This window comes from Cryptotermes secundus, unplaced genomic scaffold, assembly GCF_002891405.2.
Source record: "Cryptotermes secundus unplaced genomic scaffold, Csec_1.0 scaffold407, whole genome shotgun sequence".
In the NCBI taxonomy this organism is placed as follows: Eukaryota; Metazoa; Arthropoda; class Insecta; order Blattodea; family Kalotermitidae; genus Cryptotermes; species Cryptotermes secundus.
In genome coordinates this window covers 5520927-5533686 of record NW_019741981.1, presented here as the reverse complement: position 1 = coordinate 5533686, position 12760 = coordinate 5520927, and the positions used below count along the sequence as shown (strand labels likewise).

Here is a 12760-nt window from a genome sequence, read left to right as displayed (position 1 = left end):
CCTTCTAAAGTAGACACCTATTCTCATATGTTTCAATCTTCCTGCCAGTGCCGGAAGAACCTTTGAAACCACTACTGGCAACTCTGTCACATTATGCTCAACTGTTTCCACGCTGTTAAATCTGATTTTAAGGCTAGGAAACAGAAAATGTCACAGAGGACCACATTTGGTGAGTAGGAAGGCTGTCTCATTTGCAGAATACTGTGTGTAGCTAAGAATTGTCTCTCAGCTGAGTTAAATGGACAGGTAGCGAAGTGTTGGGATGAATTTGCTGCCTCCTGGATTCTCACATTATGGAGACATCTCAGAACTTGTAACTGTTCTGGTTAATAGTCTGGTATTTTGCAGCACACTCATAATTTAAATAATTGTCATCACTCTGGTTTTACTACACATTTGGCAAGCTTTGTTTCAGCCACAGAACATTGTGATGACTGCTGCAGAGGTTATGGTATTATAACTTTGTTTCATCACATGTTGTAATATGTGTTATGTTTTCACCAATTTCTACTCAGTCAGGCAAATCAGAAGCCACAGACAAGCAGTTTTCTTTCTGCTTTTATGTCTGCAGCAAGGTAATGGACTTGATTGAGACACATGCCATTTCCAAATGTTCTGTTAAAGTGGCCATAACAAAGTCATGTCTCTTCCACAGTTAACCAACCTAAACTACTGCTTAATTGTTGCTAATGTTTGAATGGTGGTCAGAATATTTATCATTCCTGCTTCATATCTGGTAGATCCAAAGTTCAGAACTCAGCTTTGACCCCAACTGTCCTCAGTCCCTCTGGCCAAGTGATGGGACAGTACCTCATGTTAGGCCGTGACTGCTTCCTTCCACATCCTTTCCAGTTCATTATCCATCCTGTCATTTATGGGATTTGGGGTTCATATGATGTGATGTCTGCAAAGAATGCTATCTTTTGGGTTGTTGTGCAATGAATTGTATTAGATGTTTACTGACTTTTTGGAAGACTTTATTACCTCCATCTTAAAGATCAAAGAATAAGCCCAGCAATTAGGAGCATGTCTCGGCAAAGCCTGTTCTGCAACTGCTGGCAGAGGAGAAAGAAAACTCTTTGTGTGCAGCCCATGGCATGCTTGACAGTGCAGAAACCAATGAAAACTTTGTAACAAATATTGTAACAGATTATGGACATGGGGGCAGTACATTCCTCTGAAGTGTCCCTAAGCATCTCCTAGACTACATGATGTGACATTCCAGAAGATAGTAACATTCATCCTGTCATTTCATGCTAGCTGTTAACGGTGTAGTGAAATAAATCACAAATAAATAAGCAGTAGTTGTCAGTAGAGTTGATCTATTCATAGCTCCAGTGCTGTTGAACATAATATAGCAGTTCATATTCCAAAAGGATGTTTCCTTTTATGGCGTGTTGAATAGTGAAATGCTCCTTTAAAGGAATGCACTGTGCTGTTCACTGCCCATCGTATGACAATGCTAACTTCAAAGGCACAGAAGAAATTGGGCATAGCATATGGTACATTTAAATGGTGTTACCATTAGTGTGAGACATGGACTGGCTGTGTTCCTCTGTCTGTAAACTTCAGAGCTTCCCTGCTTAAGAGCAACAACTCGTAGTTGTCTACAAACGTGATTATGGTTCTTGGTGTTGATGGCACCTACCAATTGAAACAGTTAATTCATGAATGATAATTCTGCTTCACCATTAAAAGCTTTTTATGTTAATAATCTTCTAATTCTTTGTGGTGAACATAGCTTTTATGATTGCTTGTATTGTCACCTATCTTCCCACTTATCCATCACAGTAACTTGCCTGAGCACGTTGATCTGGCTTATACTGTTAACTTAAATGCTAACCAGTGACAGCTGAAGCAGTTTAATGAGCCCTAAACATGTGGATTTTCAGTAACATGTCAGGACACATTCATTGCAGCCAAATGATTGTGCAGTGTGATTTGAGATATGAATTCAGCCACAATACTTTTTGATCAGATGTAATGCAGTTCTGTAATATGTAATAGTCAGCAGTGTTCATAACTGATATTGTTACATTCATAGTGACTGAAAACTTGTCTGCTAGGGTACCCTCTGACAGGTGAAATATATTTTTAACTCATAATTAGAAATAGATTAATTTGTCTTAAGTAGGATCAGATGGCTTGAGATTCTGGATATTCCATGGCTGTGAGGAGTGCTCTTTTTCCCTAGAAAGAAAGTTGTAGGCATTTGCATGATTGAAACATTTAAATTTTTTTAAACATAGAATACACCTAAAAATACTGAGAACAATGTTAATTAATAGCAAAAATCATTATAAAAAAAGATGTAATATCTCTTAGGCCAAGTTTCATGTGAGAAATTATTTTTTTTTTTATATAGATTGCACTATGGGAATTCAGTCATCATAATTGGCTGGGCTGTACTAGGGTTCAATTCCTGGCAGAAGCAGGGATTATGCCTTTGACCAGCGTGTTGAAACTAGCCCTGGGAACAACCCATCCTCCTGTCTGGCGGAAGTCAGGAGTCCTTTTGCTGGGGTTAAAGTGTCTGAGGCATGGAGTTGATGACTCACTCCCATTTAGCAACAGGTTAAGGAGTATGAGAGATATATCTCCAGACATCTTCATGGTGTATATGGTACTTAGTTAGGCACCTTACCTTTTGTGAAAGGAGGCACTACTACAGCATGCCATTGCATAATTCCGGAACCACTGTCTCTGAGTAAAGTATGTGCATAAAACGGATATTTACTGTTTCAGTATGGAGAGATCGAGGAGATGAATGTGTGTGACAATCTGGGAGACCATTTGGTGGGCAATGTGTATATTAAGGTAAGTCTGTTCATTTGTGTGTTTTGTAATGTTACATCATTTGTAAATGGTATAAGTAATTTTTATTCTGCACAGTTCCGACGTGAGGAAGATGCAGAGAAAGCTGTTTCTGATCTGAACAACCGTTGGTTTGGTGGAAGACCTGTGTATGCAGAATTGAGTCCAGTGACAGATTTTCGTGAAGCTTGTTGCCGACAGTATGAGATGGGGTTAGTTCCATGCTTATGAATCAAACTTCTTTTTTTAGTACTACTTTGAAACGTTTTCTTCCTGTGAGTACACAGCATTTATGTCAGTGATGTAATACTTCCGAGAGATCCGCTAAAGGTTCTTTCTTTGCTTTCTTATTTTCTTATCCATTCTGTCTTCTTTAGGCACATTTGCATTCATGTGGAGTGCCTTTTAAAACCACTCTGTCATAAAATAACTTGATGATCTTATCGAATCTGATATTGTAGAATTTTACTAAAAATTGTAAAGACATTTCAGTTTTCGTTAGGCGACAATTTTAACACCAACTTTACGTAAGAGCACAAATATTTTTTTAACCTACCAGTATCTTGATAAATATTTGAAATAAAATATAGGAAAAAGTTGCAGGAATTGATCTTAATGCTTGCTTGGATAAGCACAAACATTCACTGCAGCATTAATTCCAAGACCACTTGCAATACTTTGTAGTTCTTGTAGGTCATTATACACAAAAACAAGTTCTTCTATTGTTTGAGCAGAAGATTGCTATTCAGAAAATATTTTCATTGGTTTTAGACTGCATTGTAAGTAGATCTGTTTTCTTTTCTTAGTGTAGTGCCCTGTTAGAGTATGACTTTGATGCGTATATTAAACAAGTTGTATGTCATGTATATATTCCCACCCTATTCAGTGAGCACACTTGTTCTTTACTGCTCTATTTTCTGTAATTTTTTTCTCCTTGCATATGTCTTCTTTCATACTTCATTTTTATACGAGGGGCAGTCAAAACGTTCCCAAAATGGTGTTATAGCACTCTAATGGTGGGACATACGGCAACACTTACCTAATCACCTTCAAAGTAGGACCCTTGCGCTCACACACACTTGCTCCATTGATCCTGCCATTGTTGGAAGCAGTGTTGGAAGGCTTCTTTTTTAATCTTCTGGAGCTTAGCCATCACATTCGATTTGATGTCCACCATGGTTGTGAAACTTGTCCCGTTGAGGCCCATTTTCAGAGTAGGGAACAGCCAAAAGTCACTTGGAGCGAGATTTGGAGAGTACGATGGTTGAATGATGACAGGAATGTTTTCCTCGGCGAGGAATTGCTGCACAACAAGCTGTGTGTGGCTCAGTGCGTTGTCGTGATGCAGAAACCACTGTCATGCCACTTGTCGCACCACTTCCCCCGAACCGCATCGTGCAACCTCTGCAAAACTTGCACGTAGAAATGGCCAGTAACAACAGTCTGTCCAGGCGGTACAAACTCATGATGCACCAAACCGTCAATGTCAAAGAATGCAATGAGCATCACTTTGTCTTTGGATATGACGAGGCATGATTTTTTGGCCAGGGAGACGACGCTGTGTGCCACTCTCCGGGTCGTAGGCGAACACCAGTGACGATCTTTTTGAGAAACATTGGGTCCTGCATACTTTTGTCAAACAGATCAACAGCGACCATCATGTGACATTCCATCTGATCCGTGGTCAGCTGCCTTGGAACAAACTTCGCTCTGATGTGTCTCATCTTCAAATCACATGAAAGAATCCATGAGAGATACCAGCTTCTTTACTCCAACTCCGTGATGGTCATTCTTCGATCACATTGATTCAGTTGTTGCACTTTTCCAATCATTTCCTTGGTTCTGGATGTTGAAGGTCTCCCGCTGCACTGGTCATCCTCTAACGTCTCCTGCCCATTCTTAAACCAGGAAAACCAGTCGTAAACTGCAGATTTCTTTAGTGCAGTATCACTGTAAACTTGCTGGAGGGTCAATTGCGTCTCTGAAGCAGATTTTCCCAATTTGCACATGAACTTGATGTTTGCATGCTGTTCGAACTGCGACACTGCGCCGAATGACCAACACGCATGCCTAATTCAGACGGAAGAGTAACAACACTGTGCACTGAAACCTGTCCAGACCTGTTGCGCCTGTGAGCAGACATGCTGAGCTCCCCACCACAACAGTGTGCGCGCTATGTTATCGCGCGTTCTCCATCTGCAGGGGAATTCCAGGAACTTTTTGACTTCCGTACATATGTATATTTTTGTTTCCTCTGCTACTGTGTGAGCATGCATATTCCTTTCCTACTCCAGTTTAGGCATGTTACCAAACCTATGGAGCACCTTATTACATTTTCTGTTTGTCTGCTGGGCTTTAGTGAAATGTTTCATCTGTATTTGGAAAATTTTGGTGTGAAATATGTGATAATCTGTGTTTATTCTTGTGATGGAAATATATGCTCAATCCTGATTCACAAATCCTGACAAACTGGGTCATTCAAGCTGTTTCAAACAGCATTTTGGAACAAATTTTGGATGGGTCATTGTCATTGAACTGTTGTATTCAGAAATTGATGAAAAACTTGAAGATGACTGAGCACCAGATCAGCATGAAGGAGCTGGAGCTGTCTAGTCAGCTGGTGCAGGGTGTAAAGGAGTTGCTAATGGCTTCACCTTGAAAATCTTTGCATAGGCTTTCGCAGGGGACACAACTGCCCTACACCACGTGTCAGGCAGTTATCAAGAAAATGAAACTGTGACTTTACTGTGTATTAGTTCAAGATTTTCTGCTGGTGCACAAGGGAAGATCTACGCTCACCAGAGCACACCTTGCATACCACTACAGCATTCACTAAGCATACACACAACACCTCTCAAGCCAAGCACGTAGAATACTGTACGTACTGACAGCGGAAACAGAAACATCAATTCCATGTTACACAAGTAGAATTAACCATTTTATATGATACTAATGAATGGGGAAGTTCTTACCTTTGTCGACTGGTTCACAGCTCTGCACTTCATGGCAACTGGTGCACTGCAAGGTGCATGTGAATTTTGCCAATATTTTATTATTATTATTATTATTATTATTATTATTAGAGGGGCTGGGTTTCCCCATGCACTTAGACCAGTTAAATTTTGCCAATAAATCATTCGGCTGATAACGTTCATAGTGAAGTGGATTCCATATATGTAAAGTGTGTATAATTTACTGCTATGTAGAATCTTTGGACTGACCTAATTTAAGCTGCTTTAAGAAACTTTGACTTTGAATGTCCGGAGAGATTTACTTGAAGCTAATTCGCTCTCTGACGTTCCAGTGAATGTACTCGCAGTGGATTCTGCAACTTCATGCACTTAAAGCCAATCTCACGAGAGTTGCGGCGATATTTGTACAGTCGTCGTAGAAGAGGAAGAAGGTGAGTAAACAGTTGAAACCTCTACATGTTGCACCCATGGTAGTGGAATGTTGACCTGTTTAAGCTTTGGCAGAACTTCTTTCCTCCATGCTTGAGGATTTAAATTAATTTAAATAACCTGAGTACAGAAACGACAGGGCTGTAAGTGCATGATTGTTACGCTGAAAGGACTGTAACTGCTATTATATTGGTAAAATTTCATTCAAATTTTGTAGGTGAAGCCTGTAATAGCTGTAGAATATGAGGGCACGTCTTACATTATTGTGGTAATTCAACTTGGTATAGTTATTCTCAAAGCTGTCAAAACAGACTAACTCCAGACACAAAATAAACTTGATCTGCTGTACTTGTTTTCAAGTCTACGATGAAAATCTTGGTTTGAAAGTTCTGCAAGCAAAGTGTTATTCTTTCTTTATTCTTTGTTGTAATAAATAAAACAGTTAGAGGCCACCAAGCAGTTGCACTGAAACTGATAGTGAGTATGAGGTCTTCGTTGCTTGGTTAAATTCTACTGTATCTGGTGATTTCTTGTTACATATGTGGGAAACCATCACATAAAACCATTGCTTTTTTCACCATACATTTATCTTGATAAGTCTGCTAATTGTTCATAAGTAACAGTTAATTTTATTAGTTTAGAAAATTAAACAGTTATGGATTTGTATACAGTTTATATGTCACTATGATAACACATGTTTGACAGTTAAGCAGATAGGTATGATGGCTGTTTCACAACCATTTCTTACATACGTGGTCTGACAATAAAGATCGTGAGCTTACACAGTAAAAGTGCTGCATACCTCATTTCTGAATATCACTGTGGTCACCTTCAAAGTGCTCCCCTTGGGAATCTATGCACCAATGCCAGTGTGCCTAGTCCACCCTTCAAAATAATTTGGAACTGATTTTGTGGATTGGTTTTCAGAGCTGCCATCGTGTTACTCCTGATGTTGTCAGTGTCATCAAAATGCCTTCCTTTCAGTATTTCCTTTATCTATGGGAACAGAAAAGAGTCAGTGGGGCCTAGATCAGGCGAATAGGGTGGGTGTTCCAGCAAAGTTGTTTGTTTACTAGCTAAAAACTCCCTCACAGTCAGTGCCGTATGAGCAGGTCCTTTCTGACAATTTTTGCACACACCTTCCTCATGTCAAGATCCTCAGGTAAGATTTTCCTAACTGTTTATTTCCTGATGTTTGTTTGCTCAGCTATGCTTCTGGTAGCTGACGATTTCCACGCACAGTTTGATGAACTTTTGCAACATTTTCTTCAGTTCTGCTCATTGCTGGCAGTCCTGATCTCTCTTTGTCAGTGACCTCCCCTCAGAAAAATGTGTTACCCACTTGTAACCTGCTGTTTTCCTCATAGCATTATCCCTGTAAACTTACACTAACATCTCTATGATTTTGCATCCACTCTTGCCAAGTTTAACAAGAAAGTTAATGTTCTTCGCAACGTTCTTGTGACGGCACACCAAAACATAGAATAATTGATGCCACCCAGAAAGAGATTGCCATAGGTCAACAACAGCACAGATGTGAAATGCTGATATGCTGACATCTTCAAACCGTACTGAGGTTTCTGTGTTACTGCTGCCACGGCACACAGTGGCAAGGTTACGAACTTTATTATCAGAAAGTTGAGTATATTCCAGTCATGAACCTAAAGCATAATGCCCATATGCCAAACATTAATGAGATTTAAACTGTATCATGAGTTTTTCTGTTACTCAAGTTCAGTACAAGTCAGTGTATATATTCTCTGATGGGTGCACATGCAGCGAATTATGGGTGGAATATGGGTGGGACTTCAAGCATGCAGGGAATAGTAAGTGGGATTGTCAGTCATAAGCAGTGACACCTGATTGGCAGTTGGTTTTAAGTAGAAGAGTTAGGTAAGTTTAAAGGAAATCTGTAACTGTTCAATTTGAATAATGCTGACAACAATGAAGATATTGAATTATTTTTCGTTATATTCGTATCCCCATGATGACTACTCGAAAGGAGAAGAAATGCTGCCACGCTCACATTATTATTCAGACTTTAGTGCTATATTATATTACATGTATGTAATTGGGAGTTAGGGAACAAAGTTGTAGTTTCATATTTCAGTCATTTTTTTATATTATTTGTGTCCATTAGAATGAACATTTTTCTAATTTTATAAATTCTCACATCATATTGAGGTTGTGCTGTACGTATGTGGTGACAACACAAAACAGAACCTCTAGCCATTTAGGCTACGCAGTTTCCACATCTCCTCAGTTCAATTGTATGTATTCACCATGCACAAATATGAAACGGATTGATTACATTTGGCATGTGCTTCGCTGATTTCATTTAGCTGCAAAACTTTTCTGGAAGATGGAAGCACCAGTCAGTTGTATACTATAGCACTCGGCAACAAGATAGCCATTTAAGCTACGCAGTTTCCACATCTCCTCAGTTCAATTGTATGTATTCAGCATGCACAAATATGAAACGGATTGATTACATTTGGCATGTGCTTCGCTGATTTCATTTAGCTGCAAAACTTTTCTGGAAGATGGAAGCACCAGTCAGTTGTATACTATAGCACTCGGCAACAAGATAGCCATTTAAGCTACGCAGTTTCCACATCTCCTCAGTTCAATTGTATGTATTCAGCATGCACAAATATGAAACGGATTGATTACATTTGGCATGTGCTTCGCTGATTTCATTTAGCTGCAAAACTTTTCTGGAAGATGGAAGCACCAGTCAGTTGTATACTATAGCACTCGGCAACAAGATTGAAAACTTTGTGAAAGGACAATGGAATGTTTAATTTGCTATACCCATTTTAATAAAGACCATAGTTTCTCATGTATTATCTTCCATCCTCCTCATTTCTGCTGTTGAGAAGGAAGTGTATATATTCTTTGTCTCATAATGACCTGATTTTATCATAGGGTGTTCAGTTTTTTGTCACTGATCACATAAGAACTCTTTTGGGGTCTGCGGTAAGTAATTTTTTGTGTAATGAGTTACTTTTATAACTAAAGAGTACTGTTCTAGAGCAGATAGAAGCTACTTTTAGGGAAAGTACTGCCTGTGACTCCCCTGCCTCTTGTCTAGGTGTTTGAAGGGGCAGTCATGAAACACGTAAGAGGTGCTGAATGTAATTTTCAGCAGTGACGTGTAGTGTGTGTGTGTGTGTGTGTGTGTGTGTGTGTATGTATTTTAGAATGGTAAAGTGCCCCACTGAGGGAGTGTCAGAATAACCAAACAACTGGAGCAGCAGCTGTAAAAGTCCATTACAGGGTGTAAGAAAGGCCTACTTTGATTGGAAAGCATTAACTACAGAGCAGATAATGTAAAAATTTAGGTGTAAAGTGTGATGATGTTTACTGGATCTAGTTGGCTCAGATGGTGATGAATCACGAGTTCCATGATGACAGCAGGAAATTTCTTGATCGTATAACTCTCAAACTCTTTTAGAAGACTTTGCATCACAGAGTTAGTTAATGAAACAGGATGTTTGCATGGTGTCTGTATTTCCATTTTAGGTCTCGCTCCCGAAGTCGTAGCCGTGATCGTGATGGTGAGAAGATTGCTGGATACCGTCGCTCAAGATCACGATCTCGCTCTCGAGGAGGTCGCGATCGTGACAGGGATCGGCGTAAGGGTAAAGGTGGTGAAAGGGGCCGTTCTGATAAGGAGAGGGAAGGACGCTCTGGCAGATACTAACCTTGATTATAGCCGAAATGGCCTTCAGTTGCATCCATGTTAATGATGTGTTGTGTCTTGTAACACTGTTTCATATTTTGTCAACATGCCTTTCTCCAGAGGGGTTTAGTATGGAAAATAAAAGTAGTTCAGTCACAAATTATGTATTCAAGTAACTATATCCTCAGAGAGTACAAGTTTCTATTGGCTGTACTCCCACAACTTTGTGTTGCTTCCTCATCCTTTCATTACCTTTCCACATCAAGCTTTACACGATTCAAATTTTTGATCATCCCACTGATGATCTTTGCTTATGGTCAGACTGCTGTTACTGTGTCAGCAAATCTTGCTTGTTCCATGCACATCACTTGACTGTTTTCAGACTTTGAGACTGAAACCTTGTGGTATGGAGACTAACATTTTAGCTTCATATTTGGATGCACCAGTGAAACAGGTTCCATGTGTTATGCAATTCCAGTATAAGGAGCATGATTTGTAATGAAAGGTTCATTTTAACAACCATTTTCTCATGTACAGCATTATTCTTTGCTTCTGAGTAGACTATTTCAGAATTTCTGTTGCAATGTGTCCATTTCTCTCATTTCTTATTTTGCATAAACAAATGTTGGCAGCATTGTTTAAGTGCTAACTTCTATTTTTAAAGAGCCAAATGAATGCTGCTAGCACATCATTCTCAAATTTTTACTCAGGACCATGAATGGAAGGGAAGAGAGACAATACCAGCCTTCATTGACAGCCCTTTGAATGCATGTGCAGAAGAGTATGTATTACTGCATCACAAGAAGTAAAAAAGAAAAGATTCAAAGTATTTTTGTTTTTTCCTTAGAAGGATATGGCTTCATGCAGTTGCATAATTTGCCACTTGGCAGGCTGGTTCAGAGCATTATGTTCCTCATTTAGACTCAAAAATTATATTTCATTATTTAGGACAGTTGTGCAGATGGACAAGTTCAGTTTGTCAGACAGTGCAGGGGAAGTGAAGCAGGTAAATTTTCTGTCTGGCATGGAGTAGAGCAAATCATCTTGTAACTGCAGTTTCAAGTACAGGAGTTGCACTGCCTGCACAGTGAGAGTTAACACCATCACACTTCTGCTTCTTCTTGGTTCCTGTTTACTTTAGGCTTTTTATGGGACTCTCAGAGTTTGCGAATGATGAGTTTGGTATCCTGTGGAGAGTTACGTGATAGATGACTCTCCTGCGTGTGTGCTTGAAGAGGGATGCAAACAGAATCGAGTGAAACTGCAAGTAATGATTTAGTTGGAACAAAGCCTCTGTGAAAGGTGCTCACTGGCTGAGCTATATATGTATATATAGGAAGAAAAGTCTTCCACCATAAGATTTATGTTTGTTTTTAAATGCATGCTTTGAGAGATTTGCTCACATTCATAATATGTCATCATTAGTTAGTTCACATCCAACCAGCCTCTGGTTTCTCCTACTCATAGCAGCAAAATGATGTGTGGTTCACTGCATATTTTCATGACTTTTTATTTTTGAGGTACACAGAAAGCAAATATTTTCTTTCTTGATATTTAAAAACCCATTCCCTAACAATAAAAAGGTAAAAGGGGTAAAGCTGTCCCTGTAACGGTGTGGAGGCCCATAGGGTTCTGAATTATCAAGGCTCACTCATTTTCTACACAGTTGGCTCTTAGATGGTGGTGAGGTTGTCAGCCTTGTGTGCCGGCCGCTCTTTAACCCCAGGAAGATCCCTGGTACTCATTTCTGTTAGAGGCTGAGTTGACCCCATTGCCATAGTGCAGCTGGAAGGATTAGGTCAATTGAAAAATCCAGTGACCACATCAGAAGTCAAATACATGATCTGGCATGTAGCATGCTGATGAGTGTTTGTATTGGATCTTTTGGATTATGACACTGTATATTCGTGATGGATACCATCATTTTGTGGGACCCCAGTGGCTGAGGCAGCGTGTTCCTCTGAAAGTGGGAGCCAGACAATTTGCTCACAGAACTTAATTTTATGTCATTTAAAGTGTATATTTTTAGATTTCCCTAAAATAGAATAGAATAATGTTTTTGAACAGTTTGATTTTTGATATTAGTATTTCATATTTTGTCTACTCTTGCAGATTTGATTTTTTAGTGATTTGGGGAGGGAGAAGGGGGAAATCCCAGGCCCACCTGCTGGACGCCCATGTATCCACCTTCAAGATTTAAACGGTGTCACGACTCAGACCACAGTATCAATCACATTGACATTTTTTGTATATTTTTAACGCATTGCTTACTGGACAATACCATTTGTCATATGAAATAAATTATATTTTATTTAATGTGTCATATAGGGTATGGAATGGATGGCCGAGGAGTCGTGGTTTGATTCACGGTAAACACAAGCGAAGAGATTTTTCTCTTCCCCTTAACATCCAGCCTGGCTCTGGGGCCAAATTCAGCCTCCTGTTCAATAGGTACCATAGGGCTGTTTCACTGGGGTAAAGCAGCAGGGACATGAAGCTGACCACACCTCCATCTGGTGCAAAGGCTTGAAATGGTGGAGCTATACCTGCAAACCACGTACATTATGACGTAGTGCTCATTTTATGCCCAGGGATAACTTTACCTTTACACCATGATAGCATAGTTGGTATAGCGACTGGCTGCGGGCTGAACAACTGAGGTGTAGAATTTCGAGTCCCAGTAGGGTCAACAAGGGCATAGTGCTTAATTAGTTAAGCACAGGGACAACCTTGCCAGTTCTTTAGTACGGCTAAATAGCGATAGCGCGTCAGTTTAATACGAATGAATGAGCCATACAAGTTTCCCCTTTATCCGGTAGAGTGCACAAGTTTGTAGTTCAGCCACAACGGTCGTTCGACT

General features: G+C 39.7%; 1 protein-coding gene across 2 annotated transcripts in view; it reads left to right on the top strand.

The window, feature by feature from the left end:
* The window catches only part of LOC111872910 (splicing factor U2af 38 kDa subunit), a 32349-nt gene extending 22289 nt beyond the window's left edge, over positions 1-10060 (top strand). For both annotated transcript variants that reach the window (XM_023867187.2, XM_023867188.2), the window contains 4 exons: positions 2746-2817; positions 2893-3026; positions 6119-6217; positions 9741-10060. In XM_023867187.2, coding sequence (XP_023722955.1) covers positions 2746-2817; positions 2893-3026; positions 6119-6217; positions 9741-9921 — 486 coding nt within the window. In that variant the 3' untranslated portion in view covers positions 9922-10060. The remainder of the gene's footprint in view (positions 1-2745; positions 2818-2892; positions 3027-6118; positions 6218-9740) is intronic.
* Positions 10061-12760: the final 2700 nt, after the last annotated feature.